This window comes from Saccopteryx leptura, chromosome 3 (assembly GCF_036850995.1).
Source record: "Saccopteryx leptura isolate mSacLep1 chromosome 3, mSacLep1_pri_phased_curated, whole genome shotgun sequence".
Taxonomy (NCBI): Eukaryota; Metazoa; Chordata; class Mammalia; order Chiroptera; family Emballonuridae; genus Saccopteryx; species Saccopteryx leptura.
In genome coordinates this window covers 28,011,071-28,036,053 of record NC_089505.1, presented here as the reverse complement: position 1 = coordinate 28,036,053, position 24,983 = coordinate 28,011,071, and the positions used below count along the sequence as shown (strand labels likewise).

The 24,983-nt window shown below is 39.2% G+C and overlaps 1 protein-coding gene across 8 annotated transcripts in view; it reads right to left on the bottom strand.

Annotated features, from left to right (window-relative positions):
* MAP7 (microtubule associated protein 7) overlaps positions 1–24,983 on the bottom strand; it is a 178,243-nt gene that overhangs the window by 26,044 nt on the left and 127,216 nt on the right. For 4 of the 8 annotated variants that reach the window (XM_066373153.1, XM_066373158.1, XM_066373150.1 and 1 more), the window contains exons 5-10: positions 24,270–24,387; positions 19,613–19,723; positions 14,101–14,214; positions 9,057–9,208; positions 2,158–2,273; positions 1,294–1,577 (exon numbers count right to left, since the gene is read on the bottom strand). In XM_066373153.1, coding sequence (XP_066229250.1) covers positions 1,294–1,577; positions 2,158–2,273; positions 9,057–9,208; positions 14,101–14,214; positions 19,613–19,723; positions 24,270–24,387 — 895 coding nt within the window. The remainder of the gene's footprint in view (positions 1–1,293; positions 1,578–2,157; positions 2,274–9,056; positions 9,209–14,100; positions 14,215–19,612; positions 19,724–24,269; positions 24,388–24,983) is intronic. The other 4 variants (XM_066373151.1, XM_066373155.1, XM_066373156.1 and 1 more) reach the window with 4 other exon arrangements.

Sequence of the window (24,983 nt, the reverse complement as noted above, 5' to 3'; positions counted from 1 at the left end):
AACACTGAATTCCCAGTTCCAGGTGATTTCAAACTTCTAAACAGCTTCTGGTTAGCCGAGGAGAGATGAGATGCACTGAGTCTTTGGTAAAAAACAATCCCGACCTCTGTCAAGCACACAGGCTAGGCCAGTGGTCCTTAAACCCCAGCAGGAGCAGGAGTGGGATGATAACTGGCCACTCTGTATCTTTTCTGGCATTCCTCTACCTGCCAGGAGTCAACTGGAGAGCTTAGCATCTTTTCAAGTCCTTGGATCCATCACATATTCTGATTCAGTAGAATCAGAGGTGGGGCCAAGCTTCTGAAGTTTGAAACATTATTAGGTACTGGTGGTTTAGAAACATTTGCACAAGTTCTTTGACAACACTCTTTATTGTGTTTTTATTTTTTTATTTTATTTATTCATTTTTAGAGAGGAGAGAGAGAGAGAGATAGAGAGAGAGAGAGAGAAGAGAGAGAGATAGAGAGAGAGAAGGGAGGAGGAGTTGGAAGCATCAACTCCCATATGTGCCTTGACCAGGCAAGCCCAGGGTTTCGAACTGGCGACCTCAGCATTTCCAGGTCGATGCTTTATCCACTGCGCCACCACAGGTCAGGCAACAACACTCTCTTTAAATGGTGGAGACTAACACCCTCCACTTGAGTTGGAGTTGAACCTAGGGACTTGCTTCCAATGAATAGAATATGACAGAATTGTGACATGCGAGGCTTCTCAGACCAGGCATTAAAGATACTGTGGATTCCTTGGGATTCTCTCTCTTAGATCACTCACTCTGGGGGAAGCCAGCAGAGCAGGCAGACAGTGTGAGGACATCAAACAACCTAACGGAGAGGTTCACGTCATTAAACCAAGACCATCTGCCAACACCACGTGTATGGGCCATCCTCTAACAACGCAGCTAAGCTGCTCCCAAATCAGGCTGCTCCAAGAGTCTGTGTGATATAATAACTGCTTGTTGTTGTTTTATGCTGCAAATTTTTAGGAGAATTTGTAAAACAGCAAGAGATAATACGTAATACGAGTGTTCCTGATGCAGGGGCTCTGAATAGCACATTTTGTGAAAATAAAGAAATCAGAAACCTTTACTGAATTGATGTGTTACGGCTCCAACAGGAAGCTTTTGGAGGTACACTTCTACTTTCTTTATATGTAATAAAATGATACTTAAGAAAGGTCCCCAAATTAGCCTCAGAATAAAACTTCCAAGTCCCCAAGAAAGAGAAAGTAAAAAGGCAGGAGAAAGAGGGAGAGAGCGAGCAATGTGGATTCCATCACAAGTCAGTGGATTCTTACCAGAGGCAGCCTCTGGCTCACCGGGTGTCCCCTCTTCCACTGTGGCTTCTTCTACCTTCACTAAAGGTGCTCTGCCCTTTAGTGAGGGCTCATTGGCAACTTTCAGAGGTTCCCTCTCGGGCTCTTTTCTCTCAGGTTCCACTCTGACTTCTCTCTTGACAGGGCGGATGTTGCCGGGGGATAAGGGCCGGATCTGGGCAGGGGCGGCTTTGGCTGATCCAAGAGACAAGGAGGATGCTGGTCTGGGTGTGCCAGGCAAATGGGGAAGGGACTTGGACGGCAGCCTGGGAGGCAAACAAACAACACAAAGGGAAAGGAACCTGTCAGAATAGGCTTGCTAGAATCTTCCTCCCGTGAGCCCCTTACCAGTATTATACCCAGAGCACAAATATGAAAAAGAAATGAAGGTATCTGGCCTTGTACATTTGTCTTTTATGTGACAAACGCAGACAAAGTCACTTTATTTTTTTATTTATTTTTATTTTTATTTTTTAGGTAAATTTTTTATTTATTTATTCATTTTTTTAAGGAGGAGAGAGAGAGGGATAGAGAGAGACAGAGAGAGAGAAGGGGGGAGGAGCTGGAAGCATCAACTCCCATATGTGCCTTGACCAGGCAAGCCCAGGGTTTCGAACCGGCGACCTCAGCATTTCCAGGTCGACACTTTATCCACTGCGCCACCACAGGTCAGGCTAGACAAAGTCACTTTAAAGACCCATTGCAGTTTTCTTTTTTCTTTAAGGGAAAATGTTATTCCCTAAGTCAAGGCCAAATCATGTGGCAGGGGTAGCTCCCTTTCAGAGGACAGAAGCTACGACTTCTCCAGCACGGAACAACCCAGCCAGCCTCTTCTATTCCACTTACCACAGTCTGGAGGAGGCTGGCGATCTGGCTTTGAGATGAGAGGGAGACAAAGCCCTTCGGATACTGGATGTGAGGTGGAAGGGTACATTTTCTCTCTCCCTCTCTCTTTTATAGCCCTAAGTTCAGAGAAATACAATCGTTAGATTTTTCCCCCCACATGTTGGATGGCCCCATTCAGGGTATTCAACAATGGAGCTGCAATCCATTAAGTAACTTTTCAGATATTTTCTAGCTGTTCTTATATATCTCCATTCTATCCCAACAAAAGGCCTTTGTTAGCTTTAAACCAAACATTATACTAAATTAATACAATGTGACACTAATAAGGAGGTTCTGGATGTGTGATTTGGAGTTACATTTGTAAAAAGAAAAACACATATTCTTTTAGAGAGCACCTATCTACACTTTGTATCTAAAATTACTGGGAGGAAAATCTTTCATAATCTGGTTTAGTCCAAACAAATGTCAAAATAGAAGTCACTTCCCCCATTTTTAATTAAAACATACCTTTATATCCACTTCTCTGGAACATACCATAGCTCAATCTTTTTTTTGTTTTAATTTACATGTCAGTCATATCAGACTTTAATACATTCCTTTTTCTTTACATTTGTTATACAAAGAAGTTCTTCCTCACGTAATGTCCCTCTGCTCTCGAAGGAAGTCAGGTTCAAGGTGAGAAAGTTTAGCTCTTTTTAGTCTTCTTCACTAGGGATAAAACTGTAATCTGAGGGCAGGCCAAAACATTAGCTCTCCCTCTGATTGTCAACTAGGAACTCAGCCAGAAGGATGACACCTTTCCTATGTTGAAATGGGCAAAGGGAAAGCCAGAGAAGTGTTCTAATACTCTAAAGTTACTCAGGACAAAGAAAAAGGCACAGGGTACAAAAGACTCATTTCAAGTATCTGAAACTCACCCCGTGTCCTGGGATGGAAGCAGATGCTTGTGGGAAGCACCTGTGTGACTGCCTGCTTCCCTTCAGGAGAGCAGACTGCGAGTACACAAGGAAACGGCACAATGCTATCTAGTCTCGGGGCCAGTAAGTTCCCAGCGTACTTTCTCTTCTTTACTTTTCTAGCCTGGTTCAAGCACTCAGTTCTTTTCTTTCTTCCTTTTTTGTTCCCTTCATTGTCCCTTCTAATTGCTTTTTCTCTAGTACTCCATTTTCCTTGGTGGCACCCTAGTTGACGGACTGGGTTATGGGTGGTGGGAGAACATCTAAGTGTCAAATAATACTGTCTTCTGAAATAAAACCAGCGAGGAGAGGGGTCATAGAGGTGTGGGAGCTCTACATCACTAAAGGCTGCACAACCACTTTTGGACCCCACCCCTGGTCTCAGAGGGTGAGGGATTGGGCCTCGGAGATCAGTTGCAGCCCCTGGGCAGCAGAAGCAGCAGCCACCATAGGGGACCTCTGGGCACGTGTACAGGGTGGTAATTATGTCTCTGGAGGATTAGTCCCCGGAGAGGAAGGCTCAGGGCTCTACACAAGGGAGACTGGGGTTAAACACTTCAAGTAGTTTTCCCCTTTTATTCAAAACGTTTTGATTTGACTGAAGTCAGATCAAAGAGAGATCTGAATGGGAAAATAAGGAAGGGTGATTTGTGATGTGGAGGATTTGGGTATGAATTTCCTCATCTGTACCTTGATAGGACAGATATCAGGGAATGAACCTATCATACAAGTGCATAAGATTCAATTTTTTCTTTTTAAGTAGTACTGAACCAACTTTTTCTTTCCTAAAACTGACCTCCTTTTAAATCACCTCAAAAGGGTGGAGGGAACAGGGAGAAAACAGTTTGGAAAGATGCTCAATACTTGAGGTAATACCCTTCCAGGCAGACAGCTATTTTTATCCTTTCATTGATCTTGTACCCACTCACTTATCTGGGTACCACACATGCAAAGGTGCTCTTGATTCTCATCCCAATCTGAGTAAACAGCCAACGGTCTGTACAATAATCTTCCTTGCTTACACTTTCCACAAGGCTAAGGTGGAGCTCCTTCAGTAAGCTGCTCGTGCCAATGATCTGGACTACTTACCAGCAAGACAAAGACTGAATTTTACAATTAGAGTTAGGTTGAGAATACAAACAACCTCCAAGAGAGACAAGAGAGACAGTCACTCCAAGGCAGTACTGTCCAATAGAATCTTTAGTGATGACAGAAATCTTTTAAATCTATGATGTCCAATATGGTAGCCACTAGCTACATTTGGTTATTTGAATTTAGATCTAATTAATTAAAATTAAATAAAATAATTAAATGCAGTTTCACAAAACATATTTCAAGTGCTCAATAATAGTCATTTGAATTTAGATCTAAATGAATTGAAATGAAAATTGACAAGGAAATTAAGAAAACAATTCCATTTACAATAGCATCAAAAAGAACAAAATACTTAGGAATAACTTGTACACTGAAATCCAGAAGACAGTGCTAGAAAAAATTAAGGAAGACATAAATAAATCTGTGCTCATAGAAGCAAGACTCATTAATGTTAAGATGTCAATTCTGCAAAGCAATCCCTATCAAAATTCAACATCTAACTTTTTTTTTCAGAAATGGAAAAATCCACATTAAGTTCATATGGAACCTCAAGGGACCCTGAATAGCAAAATAAAGTTGGAGATCTTATACTTCTAACTTGAAAATATATTACAAAGCTACAGTAATTAAAACAGTGTGGTATACCCCAATAAATTAAAATTTAAAAAATAACAGTGTGGTGCTGGCATAAAGGCAGATATATAGACCAATAGAATAGATAGAGAGCACAGAAATAAACCTTTGTGACTATGGTCAAAGGATCCTCAATGGCCCTGGCTGGCTTGCTCGAACACCAGAGATCATGGGTTCGACTCCTGGTCAGGGCATGTATAAGAAGCAATCAATGAGTACACAACTAAATGGAACAACTTAGTGAAACAAGTTGATGCTTCTCTTTCTTTCTCTCCCTTTTCCCCCCAAAATGGAAAAATTAAAATTAAAATAAAAACAAAATTAAAAGAATAAAGGATCCTTGACAAGGGTGCCACGATCACTTACTGGGGCAAAGACAGTCTTTTCAACAACTGGTGCTGGAAGAAGTGGATATCCACATGCAAATGAATGTAGCTGAACACTTACCTGACACTATAAACAAAAATTAACTTAAAATAGATTAATGACCTGAATGTAAGACTTAAACTATAAAATTCCTAGAAGAAAACATGAGGAAAGCTTCATGATATATTTTTTTTAAACTTTTTTATTTTATTTTTATTTTATTTATTCATTTTTAGAGAGGAGAGAGAGAGGGAGAGAGAGAGACAGAGAGAGAGAAAGAAAGAGAGGAGAGAGAGACAGAGAGAAAGAAGGGGGGAGGAGCTGGAAGCATCAACTCCCAAATATGCCTTGACCAGGCAAGCCCAGGGTTTTGAACTGGCGACCTCAGCATTTCCAGGTCGACACTTTATCCACTGCACCACCACAGGTCAGTTTTTTATAAGTTTGTGTCTTTTTTTTTTTAACTTTTTTTTTTTTTTTTTTTTTAGCTTCATGATATTGAATTTGGTAATGATTTGGCTATAACACCAAAAGCACTGGCAGCAAAAGCAAAAATAGACAAATGGGAATGCATCAGATTTAAAACTCCTGTGTAACAAAGGACATAATCAATAGACTAAAAAGGCAACCTACAGAATGTGAGAAAATATTTGCAAATCATATATCTGTTAAGGATTAACAATCAGAATATATAAACAACTCTTATAACTCAATATTTATAAAAAGTCAAAATTAAAGATTAAGATTAGAAAATAAGCAAAGAATTTGAATAGATATTTCTCCAAAGATGATATACAAACAGCCAGAAAGCATATGAAAAGATACTCAGCATCATATAATTAGAGAAATGCAAATCAAAACCACAATGAGAAATGACCTCACTACCCACTAGGATGGCTACTATTGATATAAACAAAACAAAACCAAACCAAACCTAGAAAACAACAAGTGCTGGTGAAGATGTAGAAAACCTGGAATCCTCGGGCAGTGTTGGTGGGAATGTAAATAAAAGGGTACAGTCACTATGGAAGAGAGCATGGCCATTCCTCAAAACAATAAAAAATAGAATTACATAAGAACCAACAATCTCATTTCTCGGTACATATCCAAAAGAACGGAAGGCAGGATCTCAAAGAGATACTTGCACACACACGTCTATGGCAGCACTATTCACAATAGCCAAGAGAGAGAAGCAATGCAAATGTCAAAATGAACAAAAATGTGATGTGTATATACATATATATGGATATGTGAGTGAGTCTGGGTGTGGGTGCATGTGTGCTTGCACAAACACACACAGGAATATTATTAGCCTTGAATGAAAATCCTGTCACATGCAACAACGTGGACATACTTCAAGGGCATTATACTAAGTGAAATAAGCCAGCCCTAAGAGGACACACACTGTATAATTCCATTTATATCTTAATTAGATACCCTAAGACAGGAGTCCCCAAACTACGGCCCACGCAGGCCGCATGCGGCCCCCTGTGGCCATTTATCCAGCCCCCGCCGCACTTCCGGAAGGGGCATCTCTTTCATTGGTGGTCAGTGAGTGGAGCATAGTTCCCAATGAAATACGGGTCAGTTTGTTGATTTAAATTTACTTGTTCTTTATTTTAAATATTGTATTTGTTCCCGTTTTGTTTTTTTATTTTAAAATAAGATATGTACAGTGTGCATAGGGATTTGTTCATAGTTTTTTTTATAGTCCGGCCCTCCAACGGTCTGAGGGACAGTGAACTGGCCCCCTGTGTAAAAAGTTTGGGGGCCCCTGCCCTAAGAGGTCAAACTCTTACAAAGAGAAAGTAAACTGATCGTTGTCAGGGGCTGGAGGGAAGAGGAAATGGGGAATTGTTTACAGGTATAGTTTCAGTTTTGCAAGATTTAAAAAGTTTAAAGATTGGTTGCATTAAATTATAAAGATACTTAATACCACTGAACTGTACACTTGAAAGTGGTGAAGATGGTAAATTTTGTTACTTTCTTATTTTTTACTACAATTAAAATTTTTTTAAATTAAATTAAATTTAAAATTGGTCTGTCAGTCTCATTTGCCACTTTCAAACGCTCACTGGCTACTTGCTCTGCTGTATGCCCAAGCGCAGCTCCAGGGCACACGGGACCTGTGGAGTCATTCTCTGGCAGTATGTTTTTGCCTAAATATTTGGTTTGTAATGAGGTGAAAAGAAAGCCAATAGATCAAATACATGAAAAGTAAGACAGTACCTAAAAAAAAAGAAAGTGAGAAAGTAGAGGTTCTGGATCACGTGATAAAAATCCCTCTCATTCAGTTGGTTGGCCAAGGGTAAGCTCTCATCCTTCCCTCCTAGAATGTTAAGTTTTGTTTTTAACCTCAGCAAGATATTTTTCCTTTGCTAAATGCTTCTTCTTCTCTGGTAAGTACCCTTATGTTTGGGACCAAAGCAGTTCTGCTGAACTATTTATTGCTTTTTGTTCATAGCTAGTACCTACATGCTAATGACAGAAAACTTCCCAGATGTCAAAGGTTGTTTCACTTTGGGCATGAAGGGCTGGAGGCCTGGCTCAGTCATGAATTAAATGGTCTTTCCTAAAAGCCTAAAGGGCTTCAAAAGTGCTACGTGCAGGCAAAGCCTCTAATTTCTCACAATCCTCGAATTATCCTCAAAAGTCTAAGCAAAATCCTTTTAAGTGGCCATCGGCTTTATAAATCTGAATTGCTTTTGGAACTTAAGACTTAAAAAAAAAATTGTTCCGGCCTTTCATTAAATGGGTCATGTCATTACCATGGGAGAGAGACGATGAGATTTTCTGGTTGACTGGTGAGGCCTTGAAGACCAAAGCAGTGTCTGAGGACCATAGCACAATGTCTATGGCTTTCAACAGACAGCTCACAGTTAAAGAAGGAGAAAGATTCTTGGAGACATACAGGTTACCTCATTGCCTTTATAGCATGGTGGAAATTAACATTAGCTCAGTCACTTCGTCAGTAATAATAAGTACAAATTACATTCTTTACTTGTAAAGTTTGAGTTTATAACACAGCCCAATAGCTTTACAAGGATCATTCAGTGACTTACTCGTGTTTGTAAAATACTTTGTCACTATAGTTTAAGAACTGGGCCTTGACAGGGATTAGCTAAGCAGAGAAAAACTCTTTATGTTGCTTTTTAGTGAACCACGTGGAAAGTCCAGCCAGCTTCCGGACAGATAGCGCTGGAGTAAAAGGCAGAGGCAGGGGCAGCGGTCCGGGCTCACTTCCCCCTCCAAAGTTTTCTGCTTTCAGAAGTGAGAGTACTCAGGCATGACTGCACTTGTTTGTACGTGGGCATCAGCGGGTAGTTCAGTCACTCGTACACGACTGAACAAAGAGCAGTTGTCACTTAACAATTCCAATTTTTAGGGGAGTAAAACCTCCAAGTACATAAAAGTGAAATTAAGAGACATTGATAAGAGTGTGGTGGTTACGGGGGGGAGGGGGGAGAAAGACAGGGAAAGGGGGAGGGGGAGGGGCACAAAGAAAACTAGATAGAAGGTGACAGAGGACAATATGACTTTGGGTGATGGGTATGCAACATAATTGAACGACAAGATAACCTGGAGTTGTTATCTTTGAATATATGTATCCTGATTTATTGATGTCGCCCCATTAAAAATAAAATTATCAAAAAAAACAAAAACAAAAAACCTCCAAGTACAGAGGAAGTATGGGGACACTACCGCCCAGCCAACCAGATACAGGACTGGTGGGGATAGACGGGATGGCACGTGTCATTGTCCCTCAATCTTGCACCCACACCGCACCTTGGCGTGGTGTCCCCCCTGCACAAGAAACAGCACAGACTTGCCGGGCTTCTGCCAACTCACCGCTGTGCCGTGAACGGTCCTCCTCCGCGCAGACCCATCGGGCGGGGTGATCAAGAGTTTTGTTCGATCCATCGGATTTCTAGAGTGTGCAGCTTTGTAGGGCGTGATGTTGATGGGGCTGCAAGATGCTGAACGAGGACAAATGGGGATAACTAGGGTGCAGGTGATTGTTTCACACACAAGAGTGCCAGAGGAGCAGTGGAAGGAAAGCCAAAAGCAGGTTCAGGAAAAGGAGCAAAAGCAGAGATAGAGAGAAGTAGGGAGAAGATGTTATTACCTAACGGTGTCCAGAACCCTCACACACTCAACTCTCCTCACACTCCTGTCAGTTTGTGGGGTGTCCGAGAGGAAGGCATGTCCAAATGAAAAATCTGGAATATAGAAACTCTTTGGCTATTTAAATACTGACTAAAAGTATTGATGTAAGCCAGTAATTATGGAAAGCGATGGCCTTCTAAGCCTGTGAACTGATGGTTCTGGTAAAATGCTACATCAGTGGGAGATAATTTTTATACGAGGGCTGCTTTATAATCGGATATTTCCTAATTAGCTGTAAGATTGAACAAAAGGTGCAAAGACAGGAAGCGAGCAAGCAGGCAGGCAACTAGCTCAGGGGTCAAGTTCAACAGCCAGTGATAAAAAAGCAACGGAATTTTGAAAACGCTAAACGACCAAGTCTTACCAGGTATTAAGACTTGTTACAAGGTTAACTAATAATTTCTAGAAAAAAAATAAACCCCTGTAAATCTTTTATCGGTTTAAAGGCAAATCAAATGCATGCTTCTGGGTTTTCTGAAAAGCCAAAGCACTTGAAGGTTCAGAACCAGGCAGCAGAGGAACATGAGGAAATGGGACAGCGGCATTTAAAATGGTGAGTAGAACATAGATATGTTAGAATTGCCAAAAATAAAGTTGAATCATGAATAGCTTTTTCCATAAAACCACAAAGTTTCTGACCTTTCACCTTCAAAGGAACACCGTCTTTAATCAAGTAATTCTGAGCAACATCGGTTTAAAGACATTCATATAATAAATACTGCATAGATATCTAAAGTGTGGGCACTAATTTTCAGATCTCATCCAGAAATCTTGTTTTCCAGCAAGAAATAAGACAATTAAACATGACCACTGAGGAGAACTGTATGTATTGGTACCGTTGTAAAATTATTTTATCCAACTCTTAGCCATAGTAGCAATTCTTCACAGAGATTATTATGTCAGTTGAAGATAACAGTATTCATAAATTAAAAACTCAAAAGTTTACAAGACAAATTTGAGATAATCTTAACTTCAGAATTAGAGTTAAAATATTTGTTATTTTGGTTTAATCTATAGATAGAAAGTCTATCAGGCTGCATTTTTATTCACACGCTCTCTTCAAATGCTCAGCAGTATCTGTCAACGGTTAAGGCAGTGAACAAACTGGGGACTGCACTCTCTTTTCCCATCATCTGAAAATAGAGCTCTGTTTCTTCATGATAAATGAAAATATTTTGTGTTCCCTCAGTTCTCCTTAAAAGAGTATGTATGTATTTCTTGGGAGTTGACATAGAGCAGGGGTTGGGAAACTTTTTGGCTGAGAGAGCCATGAACGCCACATATTTTAAAATGTAATTCCATGAGAGCCATGCAATGACCTGTGTATGTTAGGCATTATCCAATAAAAATTTGGTGTTGTCCCGGAGGACAGCTGTGATTGGCTCTAGCCACTCGCAACCATGAACATGAGCGGTAGGAAATGAATGGATTGTAATACATGAGAATGTTTTATATTTTTAACATTTTTTTTTATTAAAGATTTGTCTGTGAGCCAGATGCAGCCATCAAAAGAGCCACATCTGGCTCACAAGCCATAGTTTCCTGACCCCTGACATAGAGCTTTGTTTCAGACCCTAATGGTGAAGGAAGATTCCTTTGTATTGTGAGAAAGGAAGACTTTCTGTCATTTAACTTGTCGTAATCGCAGAGGAAGTAACTTGAAAATAACCCTTTCTCAAGTGCCACAGCAAAGCATTTGCATTTCCCAGACAAGGAAAGAACTGGTTAATGCAAAATTACTCCTATCCAATCAAATACATTTAGAGAATAACATCCTGGCCCAGGTACTTCTGTGGGATTAAAGACCAGGGCACAGCCTGAAGCCATGGTCTGACACTGAAAAAGGACTAAAGCACAGAAGTATAATTGCTTCTCCCTCTAGTGAAAAACAGTTATTTCTGGGGGTATCTGTGGAGCATTTCTGAGACCAACCTGGATGTAAGCCGATCCCATCATGCCTCCGGTTCATTCTTTATTATGGTGCCAAGATAATGTTTATCAAAGGATAAAAATACCTTAAACCCCTCAGTATAGTCCATGCTAAGATCCTCAAATTTAATTGTTCAAGGAACACGGCCTGGCTAAAATAAACATTATAAATTCCTTCTAAAGATATTATATTTTATGAACTTCATTGTTGTTCTGAACAACAACTACTGAAAAACCCGAAAGCTTTAAATCAACTATTCTAAGACTCTTGCTCTTCTGAAGAAGTAGAGTAATATAAAGTCTCCTCAGAGTGTCCTCCTTATCCCAAAGTAGTTTTACTAAACATTAAAATTCTTTCATGGAACTATCTTTGAGGAAGTCTTCCACAATATCTGTACTTCCTCTTTTCTTGGTAGCAAGTGCACATTAATTTAAATCATTCAAGGTTTTTTATATGACCTAATGGGTGCAGAGAATAGACACTGCAGTCCAAGTGGCTGGAGTATAGCAGAGAACAGAAAAATTACATGATAGAATAATAATAATATGTACATTTATTAAGTGCCTACTACGAGCAAGCACTATTCTAAGCATTTTACATGTGTTAATTCATTTAATACTAAGCTCTAATAATCACATGTATTTTAAGTGTATTTTATAAAATGGGCATGGAAAGGTCAACCCAAAGCAGTAGTCACAAATGAAACTCTGATTTCCAATTCTCAACTGCTCTCATTGCTTGTTCTGGAAGTCTGCAATCACTAAACATCTTAGGGACGACTGTTCTGATCTGGTACAGTAACCCTGGCTCTGGATGTAGGTCATCCTCTTGCCAATGGCAAGTGGATAGAAGATGAACTCAAAGGACAACACTAAAATAGGAAGACAAGAAAGAAAAATCAATGAGAGTAGATGGAAAAAGTGTTTTTGACAAGATAAATGTAAGAGATGTTTACATATATAATTTCAAATAGAAAAATTTTAAAGCCAACAGTTCTGGTTCATTAAACATAAGTTGTACCAATGCACTAACAGGAAACAATTATCTAAGGAATGAATTAATAAAACAGGCAACTGAAGGAAAGGCTATGCATTGCTTCACACTCTAGTACTTTACAGAAATGCAGCAATTTGTGACAAGGAGAATGGAAAAGTTGCAAAGTACAGAAGAGCCAATTAGAAGGTAAAAAGCACCTGACTGAGCATAACACTGAAGAAGGAAGATGGAAAGATGGACAGGTAGAATGGGTGAAAAATGAGGAAATGGTGTTGGAAGGGACTAGAGGGAGAGTGAAAGAATTGACAAAAGTTAGTGATGACAGAAACAGCAAAGAAAGACAATTTTCTAGCTGTGAATCAGTCCTTTAGTATGACAGCATACAGTATGGAGAGTCATAAGCATGATAGCTATAAACTATTATTTAGAGGCTATGAAATAGAATTGAAAAGCAGTTTTAAAGATTCTTCAATTAGCTGGACATAAAGAAAAACTTGTGACTTGTATAGAAAGTATGCCGTTAAGACGCATTAAAAATAAACTGTCTTGAAATAAGCTGTCCTTTTTCCTCCAGCAACACCTCACATTCAACAGGACAGCTGACAAGAATTATTTTACAGAAAACAGGGCATTGTGGTCCAGCTAGTTGAATGCACAGTTGTAAACAGAGCATCACACAGGGTGCCAAGGACGGAGGGTAGCTTTTAAAAGTCCAGTCTACTGATCTTCTAAATGGCTCTGATATAAGTCACTTTTGCCACTGGGTTCCAGAGGCAAGTAGTGGGAATGCCTGCATGTTCTTTCTTGACTGCCTCCCAAGGGTGTGGTGAGCATTAGTGTTGATATTAGATCATTAGGCACCAGAAATAAAAGACATCATAAAACCAAGAATTATTATTTGTAAAGAGGGCTAATGAACATGAAGAGGCTTCCAGAGGCAAAGCGTTTTTTAAAGGGAACTTTGTGAAGAAGCTAAGCAATTTCTTAAGTGCCAAAGATCGGGGGCTGGTAGACTGGTTATATATTTATAGATGTACCGGTTGCACCCAAAGATATTTGGGAAAATCCAAATCAACTCACCATAAGATGTTGCCAAAAGCCTAATATGCACCTTTCTTCCCAGCTAGATACATTAAATTAATTGGCTCATTCAGGCACGTTTTTCATTTCAAAAAAGTAGAGGAGTTATAACTAATTATAATAACCAGTATTTAGCACATTTTACATACTGTATTTTCAAAGTATGTGACAAATAAGAACACTATAATTAACCTTCTCCACAAGTCCTAGAGCTCTGGAAGGGTGTTCTTTCTAGATTACATATATAAAGACTGGCACAGAGAAGGTAAACAGCCAGCCTACATTATGAAAGTCTCTGCTTAAATCAGCTTGTGCACTGATTGTATCTCCAAGTCCACATACTAGTATATTAAAAAATTTCTGCCTCTGATCATCTGCTTAGATGCAGGGGCAGAAATAAAGGTAGGGGAGGGATATGTTTTTCTGGTAACGTTACGAACAGACAGAAGTATCTGAAGCCTCTGACCACAGGGAGGGGCATCCTTTGTCCGCCTGGCATCTGGTTTCCAGATAAGAGGCTATGATGGCTACTAAGAGGAAACAATGCCAGGGGCATGAAACCAACACCAACACACACATTTCCAAAGCCATTCTACCGGGAGGAGAGAGAAGCACACATTGGGGAAAACAGAGATGTGATCAGATGAATACTGGTGGCTCAGTTATGCTTCAAAAGGAGGACTTTACCTCACCAGGAAAGTTGCACCTTGACAGTTTTACCTGCATCTCCAGACAAGGCAGCTGTACTTTTACTTCTGGCCAGGAACGAGTGTGTGGGCGTCAGCAGTCTGTTAACAACGCTGCTCTCCCATGGACTGAGCTGCAGGCGGCGAGCTAAACGTCACCACATAAGCAAGATATTAGAAGCATTCTTTCCAGGCGCAAGAGAGCGCAGAGTATCACAGCTTTCACTTCCCCAGGCTGGGCTTCGAGAGAGACCAGGCTCTCCAGTGACAACAGCTGGTGAAGAGTCGGGACACCAGGAACTCTGCCCAAAGGAGCAGCTATTCCATAGCATTGCCTTTTTCAAATGTTAAATTGGTGGCAAGCTCTAAATTAATTTGATGGCTGCAGATTTGGCTAACCACCCTCCTTTAGCAGTCAACAGGTAGTGGTAACAGGTTTGGCATAGAGCGCTCGCTGCCTCCAGTCCTACCCACTACCCTTCGCCCTGGTCAGAATGGGCAGTGGACTGACAGCACATACCTCAGCCAAAGGGCTTCCTAAGTACCCTGAATAATCAACTCCCAAGGGGCCATCATGGCTTAGTGCAAGATGGGATTTAGAAATAAATAAAGATAGAAAGGGTGAACACTACATTTTGATAGACCTCCATGAATTGTTACTTGGGCAACTGGGGGGAAATTAGATATAAATATAATAAAATGAAAAAAGAACTCATGCACAGTTCCCTAAAGAATTTTCTTTGGACTTTTCCATTCAGCAAGCCAGGTTCTTTCAGGTCCCTGTTTGGCAGCAACATAAAATTTGGGGGGAAGGATAAGGGTAAAGTTGCAGCAAGCTGAAATTAAACAGAAAAGCCCAAATCCAATATAAACATAAACTGATGATTACTAGCTGGTGTGTGAGGAATCTGGAAAGTAAATTTAAAATAATGTAGTGAAATATGGTCCCAAATTATACTGAGGTGTGGCAAGTCCATTGTTAGGAAATATAAGCCAATTAACAATTACTTTTAATGTTAGTGTCCAGTGATGGCCCCTGAAAATACTGAAGCTACTTTTCAAAAATACCGAGGAAGAAGTCTGCAAATATCACTAAAGTAAAGTGATAATACATCTTTATTTTTAGAACACATTTCCAAGTGTCTAAATCTGACAAGGTCACTCTGTTCCTCACCATAAACAGCAGACGCAAGTCTCTTTGCTTCTGGAGCAACTGTTCTTATAACAATCTTTTATACACCACATTTTAAATGAATGACATTTATATTCCAGGAAAGTAGTTTTAGTCAATAGAAGCCATCCAATAGTATATGTTATTTTAGAAAATATTTGCTCCTATTTGGAAGAGATACCAATTTCCAATAAGAACCTTAATTACCTGACTTTATTTGAGAAGAGTGGCTATTTTGATGAAGGCTCTGGTGAATTTAAGAATTAGTGAATTATTAGATTTTTTTCTGGTTATTAGGAGAGCCTTCATGATTAAATTAAATCTTGTCTGAGAGTAAGACATTAATATAAAGGTCTGTTATAAAAACTAATGTAATAGTTAGGCAGGTAGTATAACAGACATGGGGAAAAGTGCTAATTATAAACTACAATGTGGCAGTGGGTGTGTGTGCTGGGTATCAACAACAAAAGTAATGTAATCTAAAATTACAGTACATTCACAGAAGATCAGTGGGGAAAAGTGATTAGGAGTAAATGAAAATCTTCAACAGAATTATATTGTTAGTAGATAAGAAAGGGAAGAAGAGATGAATGCGTCCTCCTATAGATAAAATAAACTGGCAGGGTGGCTGGCTTAGAATTACAGAGATGGTTTATCATCGAGAAGATATGTCTTCCACCCCACTTTCATTAAGAAGTTCAATTACTTTATTTCTGTGAACCTTTAAGGCATTAATCAAAGAATTTGCCTCAAATGAAGATCATTAAAAACCCCCTTTGGCTTACGTTTAAAGCATATCCAAAGAGATTTGACCTGTGCGTGAAGCTTTTGCTAAGAGAAACATGTTTTCACTTCTACTGCCTTCATAACTATGCCCTGAGCAAAAGAGAGGCAGATCTCTTCCATAGGTAACTTTTTAGTGAAGGTTAGGTAGGACGGGAGAGTTATTTTATTGTCTTCCTCCCCCCTTCCACCTACAGGGGACTGATTTTATGATAAGTTTCAGAAAGAGATATTAATCCTCATGAAACAGCTCTATAGTACTGATCCTTTTTAACCACTTAAAATGAGATATTGACAGGTCCCATAACCATCCGGACCGGGGCAGAGAAAACAGAGAAGCCAAGATATTTGCACCACCATGTTCCCCACAAGCAGGAAACCACTGTTGAGTTTCAGATGATGGAAAAACCAGGTCCTGATTTTTCACTAGAATTAGAACACCTAAATTGTATATGAAATCTTCCATTTTTAAAATGATGGCAATTAATTCAAATTATAAAAGGAACAGAAACCCGTGTGGGCATGGGTGTGGGCAGAATTCAGTTTGAGGTCTACCACACCATGTCCTCTGTCCTAGATTCTAGAAAAAAATGTATGGACTAATTTTAAGCAAAGAGTAGGTGACTTCATATTTACTTTTTAAAAAACTCCTTATTATTTGTCCTTGAGAAAAAAAGCTGGTTAGGCAAGTAGTTTAAGTTAATAGGAAATATACATTTTAAATACAAAAACTTCCAGTGGCACTATTCTCTGTATTGCAGTAATTATAGAATCTTTGGTAGTCAGAGGTTTCCTTTGAACTCAAGTCATTTTATCAGGCTATGTGACACTATATTTAGGTGTGATAATCAAAATGTTTAAAAACTGGTAGGACAGAGGCCTGGAGCTCACAGATGCCACTCATTAGCTCTGGAGGACCTGGGGAGGCATAGCTTGGGAAAGTGAATATTCATCAACTGGTATAGGAATAAATAGTTCAGTATTTTTTAAAATTATTTTTATTTATTTATTCATTTTAGAGGAGAGAGAGAGAGAGGAAGAGAGAGAGAGAGAGAGAGAGAGAGAAAGGGGTGAGGAGCAGGAAGCATCAACTCCCATAGGTGCCTTGATCAGGCAAGCCCAGGCTTTTGAACAGGTGACCTCAGCGTTCCAGGTCGATGCTTTACCCACTGCGCCACCACAGGTCAGGCTAGTTCAATATTTTTAATAGCCAGTAGAGCATTCCAGCTGACTGTCAGCCTTGAAAGTAACAGAGCCTCAATTTAATACCAGCTCTAAGGCCTGCGCTGGGAGGCTGAGAGAGCTCAGACAATCTAGAAACGGTATATACCCTTTAGCGGATTTGTCTGGAAGAGCCTCTACTTTAGTAACTTAATAAAAATGGTTTTTATTTTGATGATAAAGCATGATCAACTTTAAAAAATAGCAGAAAAGAAAATTAACTAAATTATTTAAATTTCTAAATTAGAGAAGTTCAAATTCAGAATTTCTGTTCTATTTAAAAGACTTAACTCTCTCACTGTCCTCTTGAAGGTTTTGCTTAACTTAAAACATTTTGCTTTCTGGACCTATGAGAATCTCTGGATGAACCAGATCTTCCTTCCAGGCCAACCTTGTTTGTTAGATCCAGAAACTTTTGATAAATGGGAAGAAAAGCAGAACCTTCCTGCCCCCCCCCCCACCCCAATTTAGTGCTATCCCTCCTATTTGATTGGTCAGCTTGGTCCGCTTTATAGGCCTATACCATGATTCAAGGGCAGTTTCCTGACCCCAGCTATGAATTGATTACCGAATTTCCTTTGACCCTTAACCTTATCCAAAGGAAGAATGCACAGAGTCAGGGATGGACTAAGGAAGAGCATTCATGAAGGTAAAACCTGAAGATGCAATACAGCAACCACACGGGTCAGGAGATGGTCATCTCTCTTCCAGCCCCTCTTCTCTATCAGTCAGCCTGTAGGATACCAACTTAGGCCCTTCACCTCTTAGTGACTCTTACACAAACTGGAGTAATGAGCCATTCAACAAGTTTTCCGCAGTTCTAAGATATTACTTCTTAAGAATATCCAATCAGACACTATGGCAGAATCTATAAAACATCTTATTTCTAATTGACCCAGCACCATCCTTCCAAAGAAGTGGAGACAGGATGTTGTCTGGCTTACTGAGCATTCCCCATTCCCAACCTTACCCCAATTTCAGCTGGGGAGCTGAAGGAAGCAGTATGCAAGGGTTAACTGAAGAGTATGGTAAAATCCCAAATGTAGCTTGTCTGAGATCCAGGCTCACTAAAGTATGAAACTAGAGCGAGAGTAAGTGACCAGTTCCACAGGAAAGACGAATGATATTTAAATGCTATATTTTATGTTCTATTAGGGTAATGAGTTTGAAAAGAAAGGCTATTTATGAAAGGAATTTTATTTAATTCATAATACTTTTCTCCAACATAGAAAAGGCCTCTAATTTGACTATATGTATATCTAATATTGATGTAGGCAAATTAGGTTAAAAAAAAGAAATGGTTTAAGTTAAAAGGCAAGAATAGGAAGTTGTTCAAACATTTACTGTTAAGAGGTTAGTTATAAAACAACATCAGCACATATAATTGTACATTATGACACTGTAATTTTTATACATAAAATATATCATACAAGTACACTACACACATACAGAACATGCACACATTACATTCTCTTTAAGGATGATAAACACTGAACCTTTCCCGATCAGTTTCTTAATAAAGCACTTAGAGTAACCACAACTTTTTACTTTTAAAGAGTATGTATTTTTATATTGCACAGTAATTTTTTTAATTTAAAATCATTTTAGTTACATAAAGTAAGAGGCTACTTTAAAAGCTTGGTTTTTCCTACCATGGTATATAAATACGTAAAATAAAACTTTTGTTTACTAAATAACAACATTCATGTACTGTAAATCCATGGGATGACTAAAACTCAAAATTAAAATAATGTTAATTGAAAGAGTATGGTTATTAAAAATTTTTAGGAGGCTTCACTGATAATATTCTTGACGTTAGGCCAAATCCCTTAAGGGTAAATGAGTGGAAGCCGAAAAACCAGTCACACACACAAGAAATGCAGCCAGAAAGGTTTGGTTAAATGAGAGATAAATGAGCAAAATGAAATCTACCAACATGAATCAATTAAAAAGTTTTTTTCTTTTATAGAAAGTCAAAACCTGACATTCCCAAAGTACAGATGAAAAGTCAAAGACAACATGATTCAAGTAAAATCAATGTTCATCACAAAGCTTATTTGCATGTTGGTGGATAAGTGGGTGATTTCTGGAGCTGTAAACTCAGTTACTAAAGAGTTGAGGGAAGCACGGCTTTCACCACTGCTAAATGCAATCACTCAGCCGAGTTCTAAAATGAGAAAAGTTCTCGTCGCAAGAGAAATGCTGCTCAGCCGTTTATTGCTTTTTTACTCTGAAGTTTTTTTCTTCCTATTTAAGAAAGGTAGGGAAAGCAACTTCAGATGCTTATTGTTATCTGTAAACATCCAGAAAAAAAAAGCATTAAGTAAATAACAGAACACTTTTGTTGTTTTTGTTTTCCTTTTGACTGTACCTCTATCTGGAGAATTTAGTAAAGTTGCAGATGAAGAGGAGAGCCGCTTGCTAATGACCGGATCAACATGTTTCGAAAGATTCATGGTGGAAACTGACCTCCTGTCTGGATCTAAAACAAATGGAAATAATGCTAATTGACAGCCAGCATGCAGAACTGCAATTTCCTAGTTCCCCAACGGAAGGAAAAACTAGGATTGGATGCTTTCAGCTCTATCACTAGATCTGTTACAATAGCACAGTTTTTCTAAGTGGACATTTTAAAGGTAACTTAAAGACTAGAAATACAGTTCATTTTTCTTATAGGATAAAATAATCAGCTCACCAGTTTGTCAGCCCAGGAAACTCAAGCATATTGCTATAATTCGACAAATGAACAAAGGCCAGAAGAAGGCCACTGAAACAATGGAGGTAGACTATGAAGCAAAGAGGACCACAGAGCGAGAGCCTTCAGAATTCCCCCAAGTGGGAACAAGGGGGTGGAAACAGTGCTGGTGAAACAGAACGCAAACACTAGAAGGAAAACAGCTCAGGTTCTATGCATTTGCTGATACCTTTGCTTGCAGGTCCATTTTTACCCAGGGCATTAAAGTTCATCACAGAAAAATAGATTAACAAGAAAGAAAGAAGAGGAAACACTCTAGGTGTGGAAAGCATGGCCAAGATAGCATTTCTTTTGTAAAAGTCTATTAATAACCGCATCTCTAAGCCCGTAACATAGTTTAGTGTGGTGTACAAATGTAGAAACAGCCCACAAACTTGCCTGATAAAGCTGATGGCAATATAATCAGAATTTTTTCTCTTTAAGTTTATTAACAGTATTGTTCATCTTGCAGTCGAGTAATTTTAGAGCAATTTTTAAAGTTCAAGTCAGAAGAGAAATAGCAACAACCATTTAAAGGCAAAAATCAGCTCTGTTAGTTTGTTGGTTGTAGTAATGGGACCAAATTGTAACAACACTCATTAGCTTAAATCATGTCCCCTGCATAAGACTGTATATAATAAAAGTCTAAAAATCTCATTATATTTATGTAGGAGGCAGGCAGATGTTCTGACTTATTATAGCCAAAGGTAATAGGGCTGTCTCATATTTTATTTTCTGTTGTTCCCTTCTTCTAAGACTAAAAACCAAAATATTCCTCGTGAGAGAAAGGCTTTCAAAACCTAGTTGCCATTGGTCTAACTAACCTTGGTAGTAGAAATTTTACAGTAAACTTTCCCTTGTGGAATAACCAGTTTTGGACATTATTTACAGTGTACAAGGGGGGATAAGCAAGTCTTCCTCCTGCATCAGATATTTCTATCGTCTACTCTACTGGGACTCATTTTATGGATGAAGCATTTAATTATTAAAAAAAAGCCCAAACATTATTTCTGTGACTCAAATTTATTTATACTTAACTGACGGGCCCTTAGGCAAGTCTAACATAAAGAAAAGATTCAGGGTAAAATATCAAAAGGAACAGTTTAATCATGAAATATGAGGTTCAAGGGCAAAGGAAGGATAATGAAAGCCATTTCCAGGTGATTTTATAGCAATACATTTTTTGATATTGCTTTATATGTTAAACTCTAATTACAAGAAAATGGTGTCTACAGGCAGGTCTATCCTGTACGGTTAAAGTTTTGGAGGAATAATATGTATTTATTCTATTACTTTACACATAAAAAGAAAATTTAAAATCATTTCCTTTTCTCGCTGAACAAAATATACTGCTCACAAAAATTACGGGATATTTCAAAATGAATATAAAGCAATAAAGAAAGAAGCATTTGATTTTTTTTTCTATTAAATAAGAACATCAGAAAAGCAAACGACAATCAAAGAAAGTTGTTAGATTATGCAAATGAGATGCAAACCAGCTTTTATTTCATTGGTGAAAATGCACTACACAAAAGGCTGAAAGTACTGGGGTATCTATATGCTTCCTGATCCTCTAATTTTGTGAGCAGTAAATGCATGAAAGGATTTTTTAAGAATTGGCTTAAACAGTATAAAATTTTTTTTTTTTTTTGTATTTTTCTGAAGCTGGAAACGGGAAGAGACAGTCAGACAGACTCCCGCATGCGCCCGACGGGGATCCACCAGGCACGCCCACCAGGGAGCGATGCTCTGCACCTCCGGGGGGTCGCTCTGCCACAACCAGAGCCACTCTAGCGCCTGGGGCAGAGGCCAAGGAGCCATCCCCAGCACCCGGGCCATCTTTGCTCCAATGGAGCCTCGGCTGCGGGAGGGGAAGAGAGAGACAGAGAGGAAGGAGGGGGGAGGTGGAGAAGCAGATGGGCGCTTCTCCTATGTGCCCTGGCCGGGAAACGAACCCAGGTCCCCCGCACGCCAGGCCAACGCTCTATCGCTGAGCCAACCGGCCAGGGCCAGTATAAAATTTTATAAACCAGTTTAGTTGATGTGCGAGCAATCAGACAGCACAGTAATTTAATCTGGATTAAATTTAATTTTCAGGATCTGTTTGTTGGTCAGTAAACACTGACTGAGTACCCATCATGAGTCTGGTAGTGCTGTGTAGTGGGGGTATTCAAAACAAGTAAGATCTGACTGACCAGGTGGTGGGGCAGTGGATAGAGCATCGGACTGGGACACGGAGGACCCAGGTTCGAGACCCTGAGGTTGCCAGCTTGAGCACGGGCTCATCTGGCTTGAGCAAAAAGCTCACCAGCTTAGACCCAAGGTCGCTGGCTTGAGGTCAAGGCACATATGAGAAAGCAATCAATGAACAACTAAGGTGTCGCAAGGAAAAACTGATGATTGATGCTTCTCATCTCTCTCTGTTCCTGTCTGTCCCTCTCTATCCTTCTCTCTGACTCTGTAAAAAAATAAAATAAAATAAAAATAAAGAGTTCTCTTTAAAAAAACAAACAAACAAACAAGTAAGATCTGATTGCTGCTCTCAAGATCACAGCAGATCATTCTGACCTTTGAGTATTTTGGCATTATTCCCATTATTCCCAAACTTCTCTGTGCTAGGGTAGCAGCAGCTTTCTATGATTCACAGCCCTCATAAAAAGGGATTTTATCCAACAGCTTGTACTCCCTTGCTCTGAGTGGTAGTACTAAAGGTCATATATTGAACTCTTGAGTGTGAAAGCAAGAACTAAAGCCTAGCAACTATTATTTCCCCTCAAAAAGATTTGAAAATCTGTAACAGAGTATACATACTTCCGCCAGGCACATGTAAAAACAAAGCCAAGTAAAAGAGAAATCAGTGAGGTTATAAAAATATATTGCATGACAGCTTTTCTGCATATAAGCAATACCTACCTAAAATGAAAGAGCATCCATAAACGATCTGAAGCATGATCCCAGATCTGCTATGTGCCCCACAATGTATCACTGGCCGTGAAGAGCCAGGAAAGAAGAGTGCTTTCAGTTTTGGTTCACTGGCACAGAAAAGTAAACTGTGGTAGTATGATTTTACATTTTTTTTAAATGGAGAGGTTATACACTAAATATTAGGCATAAAATAAAAGAGAGCAAACAAACAAAAATCCGTAACATTTAGATTAAAACTGAAAGTGGCAACACCAGGACGAAATGGGGGTGGGGAGAGGAAGCCAAACTGGATGTACTTTGATCCCAGGTCATTCATTAGATAAAAAAAACTTTATCTAAAATGACCATTAAAGAGAAAGTAAACGTATCACATGTAATTATTTCAACAGCTTTAAGTCACTTGAGTTATACACTCGTGCTTATGAAACACTGTGCTATATCCCAGATCTAGGTCTATGCAATAGGACGTTAAGCAAGCATATGACTAAGGTGGTGATGGTTCACTATTGATGAACTCTGGCCCTAGGTCTGAGGTGCGAGCTACCGGTCAGGCAATCAGCAATCACGGTGAGGTCTGTATCAGATTCTCTAGTACCACCCAAAGTTGTGCAGTGGTGGTCCAGTCCTGCTAAATCGAGAAAGGTGAATGATGATTCAACAAAACCACCTGGGGACAGAATGTAAGACAATGATTTTTCAAAGTAAATGAAAAACAAAAATAAAAAAAGGTTATTAGACTCACACAAATGAAAAAGAACTGACACATTATATAAAATTCAAGGTGTATTGAATTTACAGTACAAAAATAAAGCTTTTCACTGATTCCCAATTTCAGTATTTTTATGTCCTTATAGGAACAAGGGAATACCTTAGACTGTTGCTATTGTTTGTTTGTAGCTTCAAAACCTGCACTTTCTCTTATAGAGCATTAGTGTTGTATATACACTTTTAGGTCAGAATACATAAGCTCATAGAATTGATTTTGATCAGTCAATATGACTATGATTCTTCTAGAGTAAAAGATAAAACTGGTAGACCAATTTCACAATCCTGAAACCCTCTATCAACTAACTAAAATAATGTAGCGTTGAAACTAGCAGGTTTATTTGGATGTATTTATTGCATAGATGTCTCTCTTCAAGGACTTGCATAACAAATGACAAAAGCAGTGTGTGCTAAGGGAGGGAACCTTCTCTTCTTACCTCCATCACCCTCTTATCCTCGAACAGGAGAAGCATCATTAAATTGTAGTTTAATTATTTTGGCAGGTTTTTTTGTTTTGCAAACACAGACTTAGAAAAAAGAAGCAACTGCACTTTTGCCGTCCAGGATTAGAACAGTATTGTGAAGGTGGCCCCTGACTGTTTACCTGCACTGTGAACGCTGGGGCTCCCATGGAGGGGGCCTCCCCAGGACCACCGGTTGTGCTTCTGTTTGGGCTTCTGGCTCCTTTCCATCGTACGTCGCACGACAGCTTCATGGCGTTCCTTCAACGGAATAGAGAAGCTGGTGATTAGAGTCAACCGGGTTGTTTGAGGCTTCTTTAACTTAAAGCAGAGTGGAGAGAGAGGGACTACTTGACCCCAATATTCCTAACCTATTTCCTAATGTCTACACCTTATCTTAAGGCGAGAACATTATCAACCTGGGACGGTCACTGAAATCATTAGGACCCAGTTGAAAAAGCCCAATGCCTACAGTAGGCACCCAAATACACGATCCTTATTATTACTATAATGAGATGCTTTCATGGTCGTGCAGGTCTTGAGTTGAACAGATGCTAAACAGATGTGGCACCATACCTAAACCATAAAGATTAGAATATGAGGATGTGGGTAATCCTCACTCCACAATTTACTGAGTTGTATGACTTCGTAACTTACCCACTTGAAGTCTAAATTTCCATCTTTGCCAAGATTCAAGGGTTGAACAGGGTTAAAGGAGACAATCTAGTGCGTGAAAACATCTGTCAATGGTAAAGCCCTACAGAAATCCAACGACTTGGAGTGGTCTTGATATGTCAGTATAGATTAACTGAACATAAATAAGTAAGCGGTCTAGACCAGAGAAAATGAGCTTTCAA